This window comes from Erpetoichthys calabaricus, chromosome 4 (genome assembly GCF_900747795.2).
Source record: "Erpetoichthys calabaricus chromosome 4, fErpCal1.3, whole genome shotgun sequence".
NCBI lineage: Eukaryota > Metazoa > Chordata > Cladistia > Polypteriformes > Polypteridae > Erpetoichthys > Erpetoichthys calabaricus.
This window is the reverse complement of record NC_041397.2, coordinates 315,694,883-315,718,654: the sequence shown is the minus strand read 5'-3', so window position 1 is coordinate 315,718,654 and position 23,772 is coordinate 315,694,883. Positions and strand designations below refer to the sequence as shown.

The following is a 23,772-nucleotide window of genomic DNA, read 5'->3' as shown; positions in this document are numbered from 1 at the left end:
TCGTTGTATTTAATGACTTTTTTCTATTGGGGTTTAACCTCCACTTCACTTCTGTTTTTATAAGATTATTTATTTATTGAAGGTTTCTGAAAGCACTGCACTTTATTTAATTTGGACTTTGTTTTTGATTGTTGTTTTGTTGATTTTAATAAAAGCACTTGGCACTTTTTGCACCATCCCCTTGCTCCATTGTTGTGCCTCACTGTCATGCTCATCGGTAACATTACCGATGGTGACGGGTTTAAGTGCTCCCGGAAGCGAGATGGGAGCATGCAGCGAACCCGCATCGTCACAGACTTTACCTCAAAACTGTAATCTCCTCTCCACCCAGTTCCTCCTCACTTCCTTCATGCCAGAACTTGACTCATGCAAGGTTAGTTTTCTTGGTTGTTTATGATTAGTTTTTGTATAAATTATGGATTTTTCAAATGTTCATTTTTTTTCCCTGTGCTTAAAACTTAAAAAGCGTAAAAAAAAGTGTTTACAGTGAGCAGTTCGTAAGGCTGTAGCGTGAACTCTTGCAATGTTAGTTTTCTCTGTTCAAGGTTTTCTCAGTGTTATTCAATGTTTTTACATTTAGGTTACTATTATACTGTGCATTCTATGGTATAATTAACTATTTTTGTGCTTAAAAATCTTAAAACAAATACATATTTACATACAGTTTGTACGGCCCGGAACGGATTAATTGTATTTACATACAATCCTATGGGGGAAATTACTTCAGGTCCCGAGGTTCCACTGTACTTATAAACGTTAAGTACGTTTCATTTCACACTGTGCCCTGTAATGAACTTTCAAAAATAACATCTTCTTTTTGGCGGTTCTCACCATTATGCCGTAAGGAACTTTCAGAACTGACCTCTCCTTTTGGTGGTTTCATTCCTTATTTCCGGTAACAGATGATTTATTTCACAGCAGAGATGCACATGGGCAGCCCCCGGTCCCCCTTCCTTTTTCCGCATGGCCGCTGTCCACGCACCTACCACGTGATTGGCTCCCTACATTAATGACATCTGGCGCTCATGTGCCTCCTCACTTGCTTCCTTACTTTCCTCAGCTGTTCGTCGTGCTCACTGTTCCCTTCTTCTTTACTCCATCGCTTCAAGCCTGTTATTGTTGGCCTTGCTTCACGTCTTCCTGCTGGTGACTCCTGCCTTTTCATTTAGTTTCTTCACACTCTTAATCCTCCGGGCATGCCTCCGCATACTCTACTTTTGAAGGTTGGTGCACCAATTATGTTTCTACAAAACTTACAACCATTAAACCTTTGTAATGGCAGCAGGCTTCAGATCAAATCTCTGCACAAGAAGCTCATTGAGGCAACTGTCTTCACTAGAACTGGCTCAGGGGAGACCCTCTCCTACCCTCTGACCTCCCATTCCAATTCAAACGCCTTCAATTTCCAGTAAGGGTCTGCTTCGCTATGACAATAAATAAGTCACAGGGCCAGACTCTAAAATAGGTCACCATTGACTTGACACAAGATGGCTTCTCACATGGCCAACTGTATGTTGCATGCTCAAGAGTAAGCTCAGCAGACAGCTTGGTCATTTTACAGCCCGAGGGCAGAACTGCAAACGTCGTTTACAACGAGATCCTTACATCCTAAAAATGTGCATTTCTCATACACAACATTTAAATCATAAATGAAACTCTTTACAATCATTAACTTCACTCTCAATACTAAAATAAGCCTACGACAATTACATTGACAATCATGTTACATTATTTTTAAAATGTTTCCTTTTCTTTTTCATAACTTCTTTGAAACACACTACTTCTCTACTGTGAATCTCAGGTATTTTGCTAGTATTGTATATTCACAGGGTAGTATACAGTATGTTTTACAACCGTTCACATATCTGTCGTGAATTTTCTACATATGTTTTGGGGTATCACTTTTAGAAATGTGTTAAAGCAAATCATTGAAAGACACATTTAAGACTGAAATACATTACAGAAAGGACAACCTGTCATTTGCCGAAATTCTCAGATGATTCTGCACTTATGGGGTGTATTGATAAGGGGGATGTGACAGAGGAGAGGAGTCAGGGGGAAGAATTGTCTGGAAGTCAACATCAGCAAAACCAAAGAACTGCTTATGGACTTTCACCACACCAAAGAGTCTCTATGTCTGGTCACCAGTCAGGGAGTGGATATTGAGATGGTCCACTACTACAAGAACTTGGGAGTCCACATTAATGACAGGTTGAACTGGTCTCACAACACAAAGGGAATATAGAAAAAAAAGGCAGAGCTGACTCTTTTTCCTTAGGAGGCTGTGTTCCTACTAACTTTGCAAACGGAGAAAGGAAAGCCTTTTTATTTCTTCTGCATGACTTTTGCTCATTTTTTTTGTGGCCTATGCCTATACAGTAATAAAAAAAACACATTCTATAAATGGACAACTGTTACCCAAACATTACGATTCTTTTTGACCAATTTTACTACATACCTTTAACAGTAAGTTTTACTTCATGAGATAATGTTGTTTGGTCAAGAAAGCACTTGTAAGTTCCTTCATCTGCTTCATTGATATTATGCAAACGTAATGAAGCATTTGGCGAAGATGTCCGACTTAACACAGCTCTATTTATATACTGTCCATCTACAGGATCTCTCTCATTAGAACTGTACACAATAGTTTCTGGCAATTTTTGCCAGATAATAATTTTTGTACTTTTCTCAAACTTTGACAGTGGGAAATAACAAGGAAGTACCACATCATTTCCAGCTTCTTGATAAATGTCTTCTGGAAATACTAGAAAACAAAACAAGCAAACAAGAAACTGTTAGTTTTATTTCAAAAATTCCATGTGTATTACCACTATGTACTGTAAAAATTTTACCACTTTCTAATTTCATCTAACTACATAAAGCATTTATTTCCCAAATTTGCTTTATCCTAAATATGGCTGCATGACCATAGATGCTCACACCAATTGATTCACAGACAGTTTCTACCCACATTTCATAAGGTTACTGAGCAGCATGTCATAACATCTAATACTGGATGTGTTCTTGCAAATATATTTAATAATGTACTCTCCCTGAGGACACAATATTTGTGGCTCCTTACTCGGCAAGGACACCTTTACTATATAATGAAAGGTCAGGGATGAATAAGCTGCCAAGCCGGACTGGAAAGACAGAAGAGAACTGTACTCTGTGGGCAGATAACTCCCTAATATAGTGGTTCTCAACCTGTGCGGTGGGCCCCCCTAGGGGGTCGGGTCGAGAAGTAACAAAAAGGGGGGCGCAAAAACAAGAATCAAAAATATGAAAAATACATCTATTAAAACCAAAACAAATCAACTTAAACTACATTCTGATACTAGAAAATAAATATAGAGTTAGATAAATGTCGATAAACAGTTAAGTAGGTATAATAAAATATGCATCTATGATATATCATTAATTAAAAAAGAACAAATTGGTATTAGTGGGCTCCTTTCAAAAAAACGTTAGGGGGGCGCAATTAAAACTGTTATGAAAACTTGGGTCACAAATACTTAAAGGTTGTGAAACGCTGCTCTAATACATGGGATGTAGTCCTGATGAGCAACCCTGATGGGTTATTTGTGGACCACCAGGATCAGCTGCAGATGGGGGTCAACTGCAATTTTAAGGAGATCATGACAGACTTGGAGGTGTTTCCCAGATGTGACATTGGGGCACCAGAAGTACTCCCAGGTCCAGAATAAAAGGAGCTGCTCTGCATATCCAGGAGAGTTGGAGTCGAGAAGTAGCAGACAAGGCTTGGTGAGAAGTGTGGATGGAGGAGGGAAACACACAAGGAAGAGAAACTGCGGACTGTTCTGTTGTGTATTGTGAAGAGAAGCTTGGAGAGAGGCATTTTGTTACTAATAAACTACAACCCCAAATCAGAAAAAGTTGGGACAGTGTGGAAAATGTGAATAAAAAAAGAAAAAAGCAAGTTATAAATTCTCCTCAAATTTTATTTCATTGCAGACAGTATGAACACAAAATAATTCATGTTGTTTTTTTTTTTTGTCAACATCATTTGATTTGTAAATAAATATCCATTCTTGCCATTCAGGCTTGCAACACATTTCAAAAAAAGTTGGGACAGTACAGCATTTACCACTTTTAACAACACTTAAAAGACGTTTAGGCATTGAAGAAATCAAGTGACTAAGTGTTGCAGGTGTTAGTTTATCCCATTCTTCTTTTCGTTTCAAAATGCGCCAAACATTCTCTATAGGAGACAAATCAGGGCTGCATGCAGGCCAGTCAAGCATCCGCACCCTCTTCTTACGCAGCCATGCCTTTGTTATGCGCGCAGTATGTGGTTTGGCATTGTCTTGCTGAAATAAGCATAGGCGTCCCTGGAAAAGACGTCGTCTTGAAGGCAGCATTTGTTCCTCCAAAACTGAGATATACTTCTCCGCATTGATGGTGCCATCATAGAAGTGCAAGTTACCTTTGCCGAAGGCACTGACACAACCCCATACCATGACAGACCCTGGCTTTTGGACTTGTATCTGGTAACAGTCTGGATGGTTCTTTTCCTCTTTGGTCCGCAGCACACGGCGTCCATTTCTTCCAAAAAAGATGTGAAAAACCGATTCGTCTGACCACAATACACGTTTCCACTGCACAATGGAACATCCCAGATGCCTCCGAGCCCTGAGAAGTCGGCGGCGCTTCTGGACACTATTTATGTAGGGCTTCCTTTTGGCACAGTACAGTTTTAGCTGGCATTTCCTAATGTAACCACGTACTGTAGTGCTTGAGAGTGACTTCCTGAAGTAGTCCTGAGCCCAAGCAGTTATATTATTTATTGATGAATGACGGTTTTTAATGCAGTGCCGTCTGAGGGCTTGGAGATCACGACCATTCTGTTTAGGCTTGCGCCCTTGGCCTTTGCGCACGGTAATTTCTCCAGATTCCCTGATTCTTTTCACTATGTTATGCACTGTAGAGGGAGAAATGCCCAAATCTCTTCCTATCTGTCTTTGAGAAACGTTTTTCTTCATCATTTCAAAGATTTTTGCCCGCACTTGGTGGCAAACTGGCGATCCTCTGCCCATCTTTGCTCCTGAAGGAGTAGGCCTTTCCTCGATGCTGCTTTTGTACCGAATCATGATTGCAATCACCTGTTATCACCAGTTTCAAATCACATCATTATTTAGTTATTATACCTCATTACTACCCCTTAATTGCCCCATCCCAACTTTTTTTGGAATGTGTTGCAAGCCTGAATGGCAAGAATGGATATTTATTTACAAATCAAATGATGTTGACAAAACAAAATATGAATTATTTTGTGTTCATACTGTCTGCAATGAAATAAAATTTGAGGAGAATTTATAACTTGCTTTTTTCTTTTTTTATTCACATTTTCCACACTGTCCCAACTTTTTCTGATTTGGGGTTGTATTATTTGTACCTGGGACTTGGTGCTGTCTGGGATTTGGAGTGCTGCAATGGCTGCTGCAAGTCACAGTAAAACAAAGCAAAACAAAGTGATCGCTGAATTCAATGATATATATTTGAGGAACAAAAGTGGTCACGGGAAACCTACACAAAAATATGAGAAAATATGCACAGAAATGACCCCTGCCAGTGCTAAATTTGTATTGTTTAAAGGTCATGCCACCTCAGTTTAAAGACATACAGAATGTTAGTGAGATAAACTGAATTCCATTTTGTAATCATATTAAACATCCTTTGACATAGTGAGCCACACTGGGGGTGAAGCTTCAGCCCACAAAGAGGGTCTAAAATTGTAAACTGCTTGTCCATTTGATTAGTTACCAGTCACTCAAAAATGGCTGAACCAAATTTTATAAAATTTGACACATCTGTTGTCGTTAGTCCAACCTAAAATACAGCTTACTTAGTGTATCACGGAGAGGGTTTATAATAGAAGTGGGGCAACCCAAAAATCAATACTGACATAGGGACTACAATTCCTATCAGGCAGCAAGAGTGCACTGGGGCTAATGGGATGAAAAACAACATTCTGTACCATCCAATGCTGAATCTCATTTAACACCACAGGTACAGTGTTTTGTTCTCAACTAATTTGTGTAACGCTTTAATTGCCTCACTGGATTACAGCTTCTAAGAGTATGCCATTTTGTCCCACTGGGGGTTGTGTTTAACCATGTTGTATTTCCATTTTATTTTCATCTAGACCAGAGGTGTCGAACTCTGGGCCCGGAGGGCCACAGTGGCTCAGGTTTTTATTCTAACCCTTTTCCTAATCAGTGATCAGTTTTTACTGCTAATTAATTTCTTTTCCCTTCATTTTAATAGCCCTGTTTTTAAGGATTCAGTCCTCTCAATTGATTCTTTTCTTCATTAAATGGCAGCCAAACAGAAATGAGACGTGAAACGAGCCAACGGTTGATCAGCTAAATTGGGGCTTCAAACTCCAACCAATTTCACTCCAATCAATCTCTTAATGAGAAACTGATTCTTGCTGTTAATTAAAACCGTTATTTAATTCCATGGCTTGTTGCTCCTCTCATTCTGCCACAGCTGACATTTCCAAAACTGTTGATTTTTCTGTTTTTTCTAAGAACACCGTCAAGATGTTTGGGTGACCTGAGAGATCAACCTTACTGAGACCTTCACCTTTCTTTATTTTCAGATATTGTGTGATGGACACAGGTGAGCTACTCATATGGTGGCTTCCTTTGTGTCTCATTGTTGATTGGTTGCTAATTAAGGAAAAGAAGACAACAAAGGGGTCTGAGTCAAGTGAATTAAAATGAAGGCAAAAGAAGTTAATTAGCAGCAAAAACTAGTCACTAATGAAGAAGATGGTTAGAATGAAAACCTGCAGCCCTCCAGGACCAGAGTTTGACACCCATGATCTAGACCCTTTCTTGAAAAACATACAGGTCTGAAAGGGGCGTAACAGTGTCGCCAAACCCTTAAGAAGCAATGTTCATTTCTTTCCAAAAACTTTTTAAAATTCCAAAACACCTTTTGGTGAGCTTTGTGATTATGGAATTGCATGCAAAACAAAGTTTAATGTCAGGATTACACAACTGTATGTGAAAGAAAACGTGTCTGCTGTGCTCAGCTCTAATTATTATTTTGTGATGTTGTAAGCGGGTTTAGAAAATGGACGGATGGATATTATGCATAGCTAATGGAGTGACACTCAGGCAGCTCGTCAAGGACTTTGGCAGTCTGTACCACGTGGTCCTGGGATATTTGTATAAATGGGTTAAGGTAAGAAAGCAAACACATACGTGTTTTTTAAATGTTTACCGTTTTGTAATTGCTGGCTGAAAAGCTAGTCTTCCATCCACCATGTACACAACCTCTCTGAGAACTATCAACTTCTCTGCTGTTTTATGACTTCATTCCATACTAGGTTGGCACCATGAATATTATTTGTTCATATTTTCTGCTTTAGTGTGGTTTTATAAATTGATATTTAATCCCACATTAAAAATCTGGATGGTTTATTGAATAATGTAATTACATGGATGGTGGAAAGCATCTACAGTATTGTGGGGCAGAGAGAATTTGACTTTCACAGACATTGCTGCTGGGCTCTATATTATTGCAGGACAGAGTGCCTCAGTTGTTATGTTTCTACCATATTGTTAACAGAAACTAAGCATGCACTAAAAAAGTGTGTTCTTCTCTTTCATCATAGCTACCAATATTGCACTCAGTAACCATATTTCTGTGAAGATCTGGTGAATACAGGGGGTACAAAGCAACACATTGCTTTTTGTCAAAACCTCTTCAACCAATAATGTGTTGTGTGAAAGTGTATTGCCACAGTACAAAATCCAGTTTTGCATGAGCCACTACTCCAGAAAATTGTTTTTCTAGCTGCTTTACAGTAGACACCCTTGCAGTTCAATATAATGGTAATCATCTATTCACTCTTTATGAGCAAGTCTGCCAAGTTTGAATAATGCGGTCATCATTGTTTCTTGGAAATCTTCTACGATGGCTTTGAGGTAAACAATTGCCCAAGTCAGGTGCATTTTTGTGGAATAAACAACAGAAGTATGCTAGAAGAGCCAATTTTAGAAAGTAATATTAAAGTTAAACTTATTTAAGTGTTTGCTTAATTTGAATAATAATAAATCAGTTTCTTACAGCTACTTAGATTATGGTATAGTTTTCTATCCCCTGTAAGTTGACATGAAATAGAACTTTCTTAGCTATTTCTGAATAACAGATTGTTAATTAAAACAGTTAGGAAAAAGTCTCAGTTCTAGCATGGACTGTTAAATAATCTGACAAATAGGAGATTAGCATACAGTTTTCTAATCATATTTAATGTGCTTAGGGGCGGAGTGGTGGGGTTGGGGATTTGCACTGGCAATCAGAAGGTTGTTGGTTCGAATCCAGTAAAAATCCAGCAAAAGTGACTCTACTTTGTTGGTTCCCTGAGCAGGGCCCTTAACCTGCAATTGCTTCATCCTGGGCATGACGTTAATCTGAATCCAGCCCTGCAAGTAGGCCCTCCAACCTGCAGGGAAAAACCCGGAGCTTGTTGGCAGAATTGGCACTCCTGCCACCATACAAAAACCTCCCAGTGTTAAACTCCACCTGCACTAGTGTGGTGCTGAGGTGTCACCCGTTGCATGGCTGCACTTGGGTGCTAATCTGGGATCCTCAGGTGGTCTGTCATGTGGTGGGCGCAGCAATGCAATGTGCTGTATCAGCGTCTGCTCCTAGCCTCTCCCTCTTAATGTGTTTACTGTTTTGATATGAACATTTGAAAGTGTGACTGTATGACCAAACTTAGAGAAATGAAACAAGACAAATAAGCCTAAAACAGAACTTCTCCTTTCTTCAATATAAATTTTTGTCTATTTTTTGTGTGAACTGTTTTGCTTTGAAATTTACTAAAACTTTTAAAACAAAGATATTTCATCTGTAGAATTATTTGAACACATATCACACTATTGCCTGAATCATCCTATGAAGTAAACTAAAAGCTACAGAACTAACATACTCGATCAACTGAGCATGATGCCAGTTGGTGGACTGATTAAGTACACTGTAGGCGTATGTTTACTATCATATATAACAGCTTTCAGTGCCAGTGAACTCCCATCGCTTTCAAATGCTCCATACCTGTGGCTAATCTAAAAAGGTGACAAAAAGAGCTACGCCATATGTTCATTCCAAAATGAAATTATTTAAGTTAGTTTTTTAAATCCTTCACATTAGCCTAACATCCTTTAATGATATAACATGTAAAGCATTAAGGAAGCACTTAAAACACAATGACATGAAATTAGCGGGTCTGCCAAAACAGAATACTTCAAAATGAATCACAAAACACTACATGGGAGTCACGTTGAAGTTTTTGAACTCAAAATAAAAAGTTCATTAAGCACAAAAACTAAAATGTGATAATTATAGTTAAACCACATATGACACAGGCACAGCAGCAAATGAGACGCAAAATTCATACAAAAGTAATTCTTTATAGTCAAACCAGCTGAATGGCTAATTGTGCAAAGGCACAAGCAACAAAATGGTTTGATAACTTGCTTGAAGGAATATGAAAAAGTTTTAATAGAATGACTTCCTCTTCAATTGACAAGATAGGAAAAGATTTGGAAAATTAAAGCATTGGTGGTATATGACATTTGAAATGTGAATTAATTGACTTGTCTCATAAATATTATTATTTTTTAGTTAAGTGTGATTATCAAGCTAATGTGTGTGACTTCTTAACAAAACTGATTTCAAAAGTGTGTTGTTACAAGAACAGCATTAAAGAATTTGTGCAAATGAAAATGTCCTGAATTATCTTGGTATTCACCAATTCATGTGGCATTGTTATAATAATGTCCCCATCAAATCCAATAAAATGTTCTCTGTTCATTATAACATTGATGGAAACACACTCCTCAGTCACCACAGAAATTCAAGCCGTACTCTGTATTTTAGTATGTGTGCTGTTCCGTTTTGTCAACAGCCTTTCTGAATCTTTTCTTCCTCCCTGGAATAAGGCTACAATTTAATGATGCTCACATACATCAGAACTGTTGGATCATTTTCATTATTCTAGAAAATGTGTAAACCTGTATTTCTTTAGAAAATGGTAAAACTCTTACCATGTGCAACATGCAGAATCATCAACAATGGTATGTGTAGATATCTGTTAGAAAAAGCATATTTACATTTTGATTAAGAAAACAAAAACAAACATAAAAGTACATGTCACCCATTAGTATTAAAAAGTATCTTAAAATGCCTTCTTATCATTTACTAAATAGGAAAAAAATATCAAAAATGCTGAAATGGTAATTGACTTGTTTTTTATCTTTGGAAAAATCTTCATATAACAAGACTTAGAATAAAGCATTTGATGAATCAGTCAGACAGACAGACAGATAGATAGGGGTCTGCTGGAGCCAAGGGCGCAAGGCAGGAACAAACCCCGGGCAGGGTGCCAGCCCACCGCAGGGCACACACAAGCACACACTAGGGACAATTTAGGATTGCCAATGCACATAACCTGCATGTCTTTGGACTGTGGGAGGAAACCCACGCAGACACGGGAAGAACATGCAAACTCCACGCAAGGAGGACCCAGGAAGCGAACTCAGGCCTCCTTACAGCGAGGCAGCAGCGCTACCCACTGCGCCACAGTGCCGCCCCACAAACTTGGTCTGCAATAAATAATAAAATCTTGCTTATATTCCCTGCTCTGTGCCCCCAGTAAATACAAAAATTGTCAATATACTAATAATCCATTTGTCCATGAATCACTCAGAATATGGAACCAATGCAGGAAGCACTTTAAAGTAGAAAAGCTTTTATCTGTTGGACCTTTACGTGATAATCACCTTTTTTAACCCTCTCAAACCTACACAGTATTTAATGTTTGGACAATGTCGGGGATTAAAACACTTAGAGATCTGTATATAGATAATGTCTTTGCATCTTATGAACTTATCTTATCCCATCCATTTCTATTAAAGTGGCAAAACTAATCAGTGTTGAAAACTCAGACAGCATCTCAAGAATATATAAAAACATCTTAAAGTGTCTTCCTCTCAAAGATCCCAGGGTACATTGGGGAAAGGATCTTTCACTTAAGGTTTCAGAAAAGGAGTGGAAGGCAGCCCTGCAGAGAATACACTCCAGCTCCATCAGCATTCAATCATTCAACTTAAAACCTTTTATCACGTGCATTTAACTCATTTAAAATTGTCCAAAATGTTTCCAGGACAAGATTCAGCCTGAGAAGACAGCCTTGTGGTCACAATCCCTCCTAATCCACTACACAGCTGTGTGTGGTGGGCTCACAGATGGGCTTAAAGTGGAGAAGGACAAACAGACTGTAATCACCTTTATCTCACTACCAGCATGGAGACTTATCTTGCTCAACTGAAAGAATTCCATCCCAACACTTTTTAAGTCAGTGAGTAACTGATGTTCTGTACTATTAAAGATTAGAAAAAATGAAATTCTCACTTAGATGATATGTTTAAAACTTTTTAAAATATGGCAAGATCTAACTAATAAAATCTTAGAATAAGCATTTATATCAGGGAAAAGGATATTCTCCTTTCTTTGTTGTTTTTAAATATTTGCTCATGTTGTAGTTTTTTTTTTCTTGGGCAGCAGTTGAATTCTGGTTTATTAAGTTTGATATGATTATATGGAGTGTTGTTTTCTTTAAATAAATACTGTTTAACTTCTAGGCAGAAACATTTTGTTCTCACCATTTTTTTTTCACTTATGATTTTTTCTCTTATTAATAAAGTTAAGATGTGAACTGACATTTGACTGTCACTATAAATTTATAGTCCTGTCTCCTTTTCTGCTCACTCTGTATACCAAGTCAAGTCAAGTTGGGGAGCATGCACTGGTACAGTGCGTTCCCGCACACACTACACGATGAAACAACTCGGGATCCTGGTTGGCAACCCCTAGGCAGACGTGCGGTCCAGTCCCACCATCCGGAAATGACCCTCTATCTGCTCATTCTATGATAAATGACAGCGCACACGCTTTTTGATATTTCCTAAAGGTCGATGTGTCTGTTTGTTCATTAATATATTTTGACAGTGTATTTTAATGAGAATGATTATAAACATTTTACCCATGTTCATTTCCCATGTAGATATGAAACGTTTGGTGAGAATAAATAAAAAGTAACAACACATAATAGTTATGTTGCATTGTTTATGATTAACAAAACTCATCGTTTATCTGAACTGTTCTACTTAAACAGTCGATTTATTCCACTTCTGAAGGTGTACACTGTCGGTATTCTCCATTGCATTGGCCCCCCGAGTGTAACGTCTGCCAGCGCAACTGAGGGGTGGCACACGAGCTCACGTAATGGGAGACAAAGCACCTGCCAGTTTACTTTTATTATTGGACACGTATGTTGAGGAAATATGTGTCTTATGTCTATGAAAGGAAAGATGGTAAAGTCTTGAATGACACTGAGTGTTGATACTTTGGGTAACAAGACAGGTAAGGAGCAGGGAACGTTAAATGTGACAAGTGACTGTGGGGGATTGTGGAACTGGAAGATGGTTTAAGAATACAGAAATGACAAAAGCTTAGTCTTTCAATAATTCTATTTACATCAATGATTTACTCCGTTGTGCTGCAGTTTGGAACATTACTTATTTACACACACCCACCCCCCCCCATCCCCCCCGCGCAGCCTTTGATAAGATGAATTCACAAGGAAAGGATGTTGCTGACAAAGTCAGGTACTTTTTTGAAAGTTTGCCTCCAGATATGCTTATCCAGCTGCTCCTTCTTGCCAGTACTTGAGTGGTCTTTATGTTCACCTCTGGATGAATTCGCAAAGTTTCTTTACAACTTTTTTGTCTCATTAACACAGAAGACACTGTTGATGGCGCTGAAAGACAGTTGTGATTATTTATGCAGCACACGCTTTTACTCACATTGCTTTTTGGAAATCAGTAATATAAATCAGCTACAGATCTGGGAATCACTGAATAGTAAGAACGTTTAATGAGGAGTGTCTTGCGCATATACTGGTGTAATGACCACGTCGGCTTTAGTGAAGCGTTTCTTAGCCTCTCTGATATGATCAACATGGGGTAGAGTAGATTCTGGATTGTTATAATACGTGCTACCTTACGCAAAATATGCTCATCAGTTTGTTACAGATTCTAGGTGGACACGATTCCACACGGAGGAAAAAAGTGCCCCATGTAAATCGTTCATAATGTCTCCAAAATATATTTGTTAACTTACAGACAAGCACTACATAGCTGTTTAATACAAAGTCCTTATTTTAACTTTAGGCAAGAACCATACGCGAGCCTCAATTAGGATTTGAACTCGCATCAGCGCACCTTACCGATGTAGCAGGGACAACTGCTTTTACGCTTTGAGCCAAAGCAGTTCAGCAGACGAGTGAGTGACCGAATCGGCTGCTGACTGGAGAAGCATCCACTTGCAGAGCCAAAGCACCATACGTCACCACAGTTGTAGACCCACAGTTTTAGACCTGGAAGTGACGTCTCTGTCATTTCAGGACTGACTTCCTAAAATCACTTTTAGAAGGTTTCGGCAGGTCTCGGCAAAGCCCGGAAAGTAACGTTGGGTCAAAGACCCGTTTAGAAACCAAATAATACGAATCATTGTGAAGTTCAGAGGGTTTCTGCCATCACATCGTGTCATATATCAAATTAAACAATGCGGATCGTTTCTGTGAAATACACTATTAACATCTACGTTGTGTTCGGGTCTGTGGGAACCATTTAGCATGTTGACAAAATTAAAATCATCAAGATCTGTGTGAACTGAAAATAGTTTTTCGTTTTCATTCATGAAACAAAGTATACAATATAATTATAATGTTTACACCACGTTAGAGTTTATCCATCCATCCATCCTCTTCCGCTTATCCGAGGTCGGGTCGCGGGGGCAGCATCTTGAGCAGAGATACCCAGACTTCCCTCTCCCCGGCCACTTCTTCTAGCTCTTCCGGGAGAATCCCGAGGCATTCCCAGGCCAGCCGGGAGACATAGTCCCTCCAGCGTGTCCTGGGTCTTCCCCGGGGCCTCCTCCCGGTTGGACGTGCCCGGAACACCTCACCAGGGAGGTGTCCAGGAAGTATCCTGATCAGATGTCCGAGCCACCTCATCTGACTCCTCTCGATGTGGAAGATCAGTGGTTCTACTCCGAGCTCGTCCTGGATAACTGAGCTTCTCACCCTATCTTTAAGGGAAAGCCCAGACACCCTGCAAAGGAAACTCATTTCAGCCGCTTGTATTCGCAATCTCGTTCTTTCGGTCACTACCCACAGCTCATGACCATAGGTGAGGGTAGGAACATAGATCAATTGGTAAATTGAGAGCTTTGCCTTGTGGCTCAGCTCCTTTTTCACCACGACAGACCGATGCAGAGCCCGCATCACTGCGGACGCCGCACCGATCGCCTGTCGATCTCGCGCTCCATTCTTCCCTCACTCGTGAACAAGACCTCGAGATACTTGAACTCCTCCACTTGAGGCGGGATCTCGCTTCCAACCCTGAGAGGGCACTCCACCCTTTTCCAGCTGAGGACTATGGTCTCGGATTTGGAGGCGCTGATTCCCATCCCAGCCGCTTCACACTCAGCTGCGAACCGATCCAGAGAGAGCTGAAGATCACGGCCTGATGAACCAAACAGGGCAAAAAGCAGTGACCCAATCCTGAGTCCACCAAACCGGACCCCCTCAACACCCTGGCTGCGCCTACAAATTCTGTCCATAGAAGTTATGAACAAAATAGGTGACAAAGGGCAGCCCTGGTGGAGTCCAACTCTCACTGGAAACGGGTTCGACTTACTGCCGGCAATGCGGACCAAGCTCTGACACCGGTTGTACGGGGACCGAACAGCCCTTATCAGGAGGTCCGGTACCCCATACTCCCGGAGCACCCCCCACAGGATTCCCCGAGGGACACGGTCGAACGCCTTTTCCAAGTCCACAAAACACATGTAGACTGGTTGGGCGAACTCCCATGCACCCTCCAGGACTCTGCTAAGGGTATAGAGCTGGTCCACTGTTCCGCGATCAGGACGAAAACCACACTGTTCCTCCTGAACCCGAGGTTCGACTATCCAACGGACCCTCCTCTCCAGAACCCCCGAATAGACTTTTTCAGGGAGGCTGAGGAGTGTGATCCCTCTGTAGTTGGAACACACCCTCTGGTCCCCCTTCTTAAAGATGGGGACCACCACCTTGGTCTGCCAATCCAGAGGCACTGTCCCTGATGTCCATGCGATGTTGCAGAGACGTGTCAATCAAGACAGCCCTACAACATCCAGAGCATTGAGGAACTCCAGGCGTATCTCATCCACCCCCGGGGCCCTGCCACCAAGGAGTTTTTTGACCACCTCGGTGACCTCAGTCCCAGAGATGGGGGAGCCCACCTCCGAGTCCCCAAGCTCTGCTTCCTCATTGGAAGGCATGTTAGTGGGATTGAGGAGGTCTTCGAAGTACTCCCCCCACCGACCCACAACATCCCGAGTCGAGGTCAGCAGCGCACCATCCCTACCATATACAGTGTTGACACTGCACTGCTTCCCCCTGCTGAGACGCCGGACGGTGGACCAGAATCTCCTCGAAGCCATCCGAAAGTCGTTCTCCATGTCCTCCCCAAACTCCTCCTATGCCCGAGTTTTTGCCTCAGCAACCACCAAAGCCGCATTCCGCTTGGCCTGCTGGTACCTATTAGCTGCCTCCAGAGTCCCAAAGGACAAAAAGGACCGGTAGGACTCCTTCTTCAGCTTGACGGCATCCCTCACCGCTGGTGTCCACCAACGGGTTTGGGGATTGCCGACACGACAGGCACCGACCACCTTACGGCCACAGCTCCGGTCAGTCGCCTCAACAATAGAGGCACGGAACGTGGCCCATTCAGACTCAATGTCCCCCACCTCCCTCGGGACATGGTCGAAGTTCTGCCAGAGGTGGGAGTTGAAGCTACTTCTGACAGGGGGCTCTGCCAGACGTTCCCAGCAGACCCTCACAACACGTTTGGGCTTACCAGGCCTGACCGGCATCTTCCCCCACCATCGAAGCCAACTCACCACCAGGTGGTGATCAGTTGACAGCTCCGCCCCTCTCTTCACCCGAGTGTCCAAGACATGTGGCCGCAAGTCCGACGACACCACCACAAAGTCGATCATCGAACTGAGCCCTAGGGTGTCCTGGTGCCAAATGCACATATGAACACCCCTATGCTTGAACATGGTGTTCGTTATGGACAATCCGTGACGAGCACAGAAGTCCAATAACAAAACACCACTCAGGTTCAGATCGGGGGGGCCATTCCTCCCAATCAAGCCCTTCCAGGTCTCACTGTCATTGCCCACGTGAGTATTGAAGTCTCCCAGCAGTACGAGGGAGTCCCCAGATGGTATGCCCTCCAGCACACCCTCCAGGGACTCCAAAAAGGGTGGGTACTCCGAACTGCTGTTCAGTGCATATGCACAAACAACAGTTAGGACCCGTCCCCCCACCCGAAGGCGAAGGGAGGCTACCCTCTCGACCACCCGGGTAAACCCCAATGTACAGGCTCCAAGTCGGGGGGCAATAAGTATACCCACACCCGCTCTGGGCCTCTCACCGGGGGAAACTCCAGAGTGGATAGAGAGTCCAGCCCCTCTCAAGGAGATCGGTTCCAGAGTCCAAGCGGTTTGTCGAGGTGAGCCTGACTATATCTAGCCGGAGCCTCTCAACCTCACGCACTAGCTCAGGCTCCTTCCCCTTCAGAGAGGTGACATTCCACGTCCCAAGAGCCAGTTTCTGTAGCCGAGGATCGGACCGCCAAGGTCCCCGCCTTCGGCCACCACCCAACTCACACTGCACCCAACCTCCTTGGCCCCTCCCATAGGTGGTGAGCCCATGGGAAGGGGGGGCCCACGTTGCCTCTTCGGGCTGTGCCCGGCCGAGCCCCATGGGTGTAAGCCCGGTCACCAGGCGCTCGCCATCGAGCCCCACCTCCAGAGGGGGGGCCCTGGTGACCAGAGTCCGGGCAAGGGAAAACGGCGTCCAAATTTTTTATTTATCATGGAAGGTTTATTGAACAGCACTTTGTCTCATCCCTCACCTAGGACCAGTTTGCCTTGGGTGGCCCTACCAGGGGCATAAAGCCCTGGACAACAGAGCTCCTAGGATCATTGGGACACGCAAACCCCTCCACCATGATAAGGTGGCGGTTCGAGGAGGGGATAGTTAAAGTTATATTTTTTAGACATCAGACACTAGAAGCTGCTGAAGAACCCTTCTCTTCGTTGTCAGTCTGTAACTGCGAAAAAACAAAAGCAATAAGAGTTGTAACAGACGTCATTGAAGTGGATCATAAGTTTGTGTAACGTTAATGAAAATGGCCAGCTTGGAAGCTTCGATACGATTTCCAACACAATTGCTTCAAACGTTTTGATGCTTCGTGAGGCTTCACTCCGCCCATCACTACTCCCACCTTTCTTTTTACGTATCCATAAGGCAATTGGCTAAAGTGGGACATGAATGACAAATAACACCGATTAACAATTTGTTAACTAAAAAGGTGATTGCGACGTTTAAATTTTCAATTAGTTGATCTGTGCCTGACGTACGCAAATTTAATACATGATTGGCGGAAGTAGGTTAAAATGGGCGTGAGTATCATTTTCTAACAAAAGGCTCGATTTTACAATTACGTTTAATTACATCCAGAATTCTTATGACACTCTTTACTGTTTTATAAATACTTACTGTACATCCACATCTACCAGAATCATTTGTTTTCTAAACCAGTGCTCCGCAACCGGTGTGCCACGGCACACTAGTGTGCCTTGAGCCGATACAGGTGTGCCGCGGTCAAATAAGACAATTTTCTAACTAAATATAATTTCAACGGTCCTCCTTAGAAACACAATAACGAGAATACGTGCAATGAAATATTTTCGTAAATAACCTTTTAAAGGTTTCATAATTTTATGTGTCATTTCTCTGAAATAATAAATCCCATCGCCTGGCGCCTACGACGTATGCCCTACACAGTCGCCAGACAACTGCGTAGTAGGCTTTGATAGGCAGAGTGCTCCGTGCCCTCACGTAGATTCAATTCAAGCCGACGTATTAGTCGTGCTACGTGGCATTCACTCGTCTTGCGACAGTAGTTATCGTTCTTTACTATTAGTTGTGTTGCTGAATTGTGTATGGTTAACGTTCTTCATGTGATTCATATTTAGTTTTATACCCCTTTAAATATGGATACATTTTTACGTGGAAAAGATTCGTCTTCACGTACAGATGATGAAGAACCCAGCACAAGTGTTGCAAAAAAAACAAAGAAGATTGTGAAAAGGAAGTACAACGAAGACGACATTCGATACGGATTCTTGTGGTGTGGTGACGAAATGGCTCCAAAGCCACAATGCATCATTTGCGGTGATCAGCTATCAAACGAGGCAATGGCACCCAGTAAACTAAATCGGCATCTAAATTCAAACCATCCCAGTTACGCCAAAAAAGACAAACAATATTTTCAGAGGCGCTTAGAACAAAATCAAAAACAGAAGCAATTTATGAAATCGGCCGTTACGGTTTCTGAAAAGGCCTTAGAAGCTAGCTACCATGTTGCAAAATTAATTGCACGTCAGAAAAGACAACATACTATCGGCGAAACACTTATTAAACCAGCATGCATGGAAATTGTTCGACTTATGCTTGGGCCCAATGAAGTTAAGGAAGTGAATAAAGTTTTGTTGTCTGCCGATACTGTTAAAAGACGTATTCACGACATGTCAAGCGATATTTTAGGAACACTGATTAGAAAACTGATATTGGCTGAAAAATTTGCGCTTCAAATCGACGAATCAACCGATATTAAAAATAAAGCACAAATGATAGCTATTGTACGTTTCGTTGACGAGGACTTTATTAAAGAACATTATTGATTTTGTAAGGGGGTTCCAGAGCAAACTACTGGTGAAGAAATTTTCCGAGTAACCGATGATTTCTTCAAAATATATAATATTCAATGGAGCAATTGCATTGCTATTTGCATGGATGGTGCTGCGGCAATGACGGGTAGTAAAAAAGGTTTTGTCTCTTGTGTAAAACAAAAAAATCCTATAATACAAATTACACACTGCTGCATACGTCGAGAAGCATTGATGGTCAAGAATTTGCCAGAGGAAGTTTTGAACACGATGAATGAATGCATTAAAATCATAAACATAATTAAATCGAGAGCCCTAAATTCGCGAATCTTTGGAATACTCTGTGCAGAAATGGGAGCCGAATATGAATCCTTATTGTTTTATACTGAAGTTCGTTGGCTATCCCGAGGCAAAGTTTTGGCTAGATTGTTTGAGCTTCGCTACGAGGTGCGCGAGTTTCTTTTAGATCAAAATATGCCCGAACTATACCAGCGCCTCGATGATGATTACTGGATAGCCAAACTTGCATACATGGCTGATATATTCGAGCATCTGAATGAACTTAATAAAAAAATGCAAGGACGGAATGAGAATATATTGACGTGCTCCGATAAATTACAGGGGTTCAAAAAAAAAACTCGAACTTTGGCAGGAAGTGTTGCAAAAAGGATGTTTAGAAATGTACCAAAGGACCAACCATAGTACGACTGAACACAAGCAATTAATTGTGGATTTGGCCCAACAACATTTAAGTATGCTTCAGCAGAAATTTGATCACTATTTTTATTCTATTAATACGGAACAATACGATTGGATTCGAAATCCTTTTGCAACCAATGCAATAAATTCTACTGAAGCACTGTCACTGCAAATTCGAGAGGAATTTATAGAATTAAGTAATGACGGGACGTTAAAACTGCATTTCACCGAAGTTCCATTAGATGTTTTCTGGATTTCCGTTAAGAAAGAATATCCTCGCATTTCTGCCAAGGCCATCCTAACACTACTTCCATTTTCGACGACTTATTCATGTGAGCAAAGTTTTTCAACTCTTGTGTTAATTAAAAACGATAAGCGGTCATGCTTAAAAGATCTTGACCAAGAACTTCGGGTTGCGCTGTCAAATATTGAGCCGAATATAAAACTTTTGTGTTCATTGAAACAAGCGCAGGTATCACATTAATCAGTCATTATGTTATAATAATTATTAAGATTGCATAAAAGTAAATATAGTGTTGTTTTTATGTATGTATACTTATAATAAATGTATACTTATAATAAAAAATGAAAAATTATTGTAAAATTTGTGTATTAAATTAATATCTATATATCAGTGGCGTAGCTGGAGATCATGTTGCCCAGGGCGGTGAAAAATGTGACGGCCTAAAGCTGAAAAATAAATTGGAGTTCATGTTGTCCGGAGCGGTGAAAAATTTGACGCCCCAAAGCTGAAAGAATTTTTTTTTGTGCCTCCTCAAGGAACAAAAAAAAAAAGGAAACTACCGTAGTTTGGACGCCTCTAAATAGCTGGCGCTCGGTGCGGACAACCCCCCCCCCCGCTACGTTACTGCCATATATTTTGGCTTTTGATGTGCCGCGGAATTCTAGGAAGAAAGTTGGTGTGTCGTAGGTGAGAAAAGGTTGAGGAGCACTGTTCTAAACTGTGAAGGCCGAAAACAAAAATGCCTTGTGTAGCTTTTAAAGACACAGCTTCTAACTGCAACGTTCTCTTTCTTCCCCCAGCCGACCGACTACACAACCATAATAAATACAAGAAGCATAAACCGAAATATAACGGAAAGTTGGGCAATACTTAACGGAGTGTTGATGCTCAACATTACCGGCACAGAACCGTGTTTTAAATACAGTATGAAGGTAGCCACTGTAAATCACACGACTTTTACGAACAGCTCCGTTAAAAAGGAAAATGCAGTTTTATCGAAAATCAAGCACTTACCTTACTCCCATATTGAATAGTACGCCCTAGTTTTTTGGGTGGCCGCCCTGTGCAGCGATTAGCTGGCCGAGGAAACGCATGTGTTCTAATTAGTCCAGGTGTTCTTATTCTGATCCATCCTCTTCCGCTGATCCGGTCGGGCGGGGGAGTGCAGCAGCTTGAGCAGAGATACCCAGACTAGCGATGGGCCGCTCGATACTCAGGTTTCGACATTGTGTCGAGCTTTCGAAGCACTGGAGATCGAAGCGCCGCTTCGAGGCTTGCTTCAAATGCGCCCGTCACGTGATTTTGAGTCACGCTTGCGTAATGACGTCATTGATATCTGCGCAGTCAGCAGTCGATTTGGTCATTCACTAGTCAGTTAAAGCGCTTTGGCTCAAAGCGTAAAAGCAGTTGTTCTTGCTACAGCGATAAGGTTCGCTAACCCGAGATCAAATCCTAATTTAGGCTCGCATATGTTGAAATAAGGATTTTGTATAAAACAGTTAAGTAGTACTTGTCTGAAAGTTAACAAATATATTTTGGAGACATTATGAACGATTTACATGGGGCACCTTTTTCCTTGGTGTGGAATCGTGTCCACCTAGAATCTGTAACAAATTAATGAGCATATTTTGCGTAAGGTAGCACGTATTATAACAATCCAGAATCTACTCTACGCCATGTCGATCATATCAGAGAGGCTAAGAAACGCTTCACTAAAGCCGACGTGGTCATTACACCAGTATATGCGCAAGACACTCTCATTAAACGTTTTTACTATTCAGTGATTCCCACATCTGTAGCTGATTTGTATTACTGATTTCCAAAAAGCAATGTGAGTAAAAGCGTGTGCTGCATAACTAATCACAACTGCCTTCTGCAATTTTAGGAAAGCTTCGGGAGTTCTGCGTTAATGAGACAAAAAAGTTGTAAAGAAACTGCGAATTCATCCAGAGGTGAACATAAAGATCACTCAAGTACTGACAAGAAGGAGCAGCTGGATAAGCACATCTGGAGGCAAACTTTCAAAAAAGCACATTCTTTCCTTCTTAATGCATCTTATCAAAGGCTGCACTGGGGGAATGTGGGTATTCTTCCGAACTGCAGCACAACGGAGTAAATCATTGATGTGAATAGAATTATTGAAAGACTAAGCTTTTGTCGTTTCTGTATTCTTAAACCATCTTCCAGTCCCACAATCCCCCGCAGTCACTGTCACATTTAACGTTCCCTGCTCCTCACCTGTCGTGTCACCCAAAGTATCAACACTCAGTGTCATTCAAGGCTTTACCGTCCTTCCTTTCATAGACATAAAATAAGACACACATTCCCTCTACATACGTGTCCAATAATAATAGTAAACTGGCAGGAACGAGAAAAAGCACAAGATGGGAATATTCATGACAACAGCCTCGGCATCAGGGTGAGGATGTGCCTTGTCACCCATTACGTGAGCTCGTCTGCCACCCTTCAGTTGCACTGACACACGTTACACTCTGGGGCAATTGCAATGGAGAATACCGACAATGTACACCTTCAGAAGTGGAATAAATCGACTGTATAAGTAGAACATTTCAGATAAACTTTGAATTTTGTTAATCATAAACAATGCAACATAACTATTATATATGTTGTTACTTTTTAATAATAATAATAATAATACATTTTATTTATATAGCGCCTTTCCCATGCTCAAGGCACTTACAGAATATAATAAAGAACGGCAGAATATACAGTATATAGCATTGTACAAACCAGATAAATAAATAAAGAAGATTAAGACAGTAAATTCTGAAAAAAACAGACAACATAATTGATGGTCTCGCACACACATACAGGTTACATTGGCATCTTGACAGAGATGTAAACTGAGAGAAAGGTAATAAAGTCAAATAGAGCTAAAAGCCTTCCTGAACAGATGAGTTTTGAGTTGTTTTTTAAAGGAATTCATGGAGTCAGCTGACCTGATTAATTTTGGTAGGTCATTCCAGAGTCTGGGCGCTATACAGCTGAAGGCCCTGCTGTCACCCATGGAGTGTAGATTAGTGACGGGCACAACATGATTACCACAATCAGAGGACCTTAGTGGGCAGACAGGCACATAGTGATGGAGGAGGTCACTGATGTAGTTTGGTGCGAGGTTATTTAAAGCTTTGTAGGTTATTAGTAGGATTTTATATTCGATTCTGTAGGACACAGGGAGCCAGTGAAGACGGAGCAGGATGGGTGTGATGTGCTCGTTGCTGCTGGCTCGAGTAAGGACTCTTGCAGCTGAGTTTTGAATAAGCTGGAGCTGTGATATAAGATTAGAAGGGGCACCTGCCAGTAGGGAATTACAATAATCGATGCGGGATGTGATAAAAGCATGGACAAGTTTCTCAGCATTAGAGAAGGAGAGGAAGGAGCGAACACGGGATATGTTACGGAGGTGAAAGTAAGAAAGTTTCTTAATGTGATTTATGTGGGTGGAATAAGTGAGGGAGGAATCAAAAATGACACCAAGATTTTTTACAGTAGAGGCAGGTCTGATGAGATCACTGCCAAGATGGACTGGGAAGGAGCTCATTTTATTAAGTTGCATTTTAGTCCCAATTTGCAGGAGTTCAGTTTTATTGCAATTTAATTTTAAAGAGTTCTGCTCCATCCAGGTTTTAATTTCACTAAGGCAGGTTGTGAGCTGAGAAAGCTCTGATGAAGTTCCACTTTTAACATTGAAGTAGAGCTGGGTATCATCTGCATAAAAATGATAACCCAATCCATAACTACGGATAATATGGCCAAGGGGAAGCATATAAATACAGAAAAGCAGAGGACCAAGGACAGAGCCCTGAGGGACTCCTTGTGTGACTGGCACGGAGTTGGATCTGCTGTTGCCAAGACTAACAAACTCTTGCCTATCACTCAGATAGGACTTGAACCACTGGAGGGCAGTGCCAGAGATACCCAGC

The 23,772-nt window shown here is 41.5% G+C and overlaps 2 protein-coding genes across 2 annotated transcripts in view; one reads left to right on the top strand and one right to left on the bottom strand.

The window, feature by feature from the left end:
* LOC114641113 (CD276 antigen-like) overlaps window positions 1-21,128 on the bottom strand; it is a 49,802-nt gene extending 28,674 nt beyond the window's left edge. Inside the window, exons 1-3 of the mRNA XM_051926033.1 lie at window positions 20,843-21,128; window positions 10,083-10,126; window positions 2,459-2,764 (exon numbers count right to left, since the gene is read on the bottom strand). Of these exons, the coding sequence (XP_051781993.1) occupies window positions 2,459-2,764; window positions 10,083-10,126; window positions 20,843-20,853 (361 nt within the window). The 5' untranslated portion in view covers window positions 20,854-21,128. The remainder of the gene's footprint in view (window positions 1-2,458; window positions 2,765-10,082; window positions 10,127-20,842) is intronic.
* Window positions 1-23,772, top strand: part of LOC114669708 (CD276 antigen homolog) — a 258,191-nt gene that overhangs the window by 69,244 nt on the left and 165,175 nt on the right. The window lies entirely within an intron of this gene.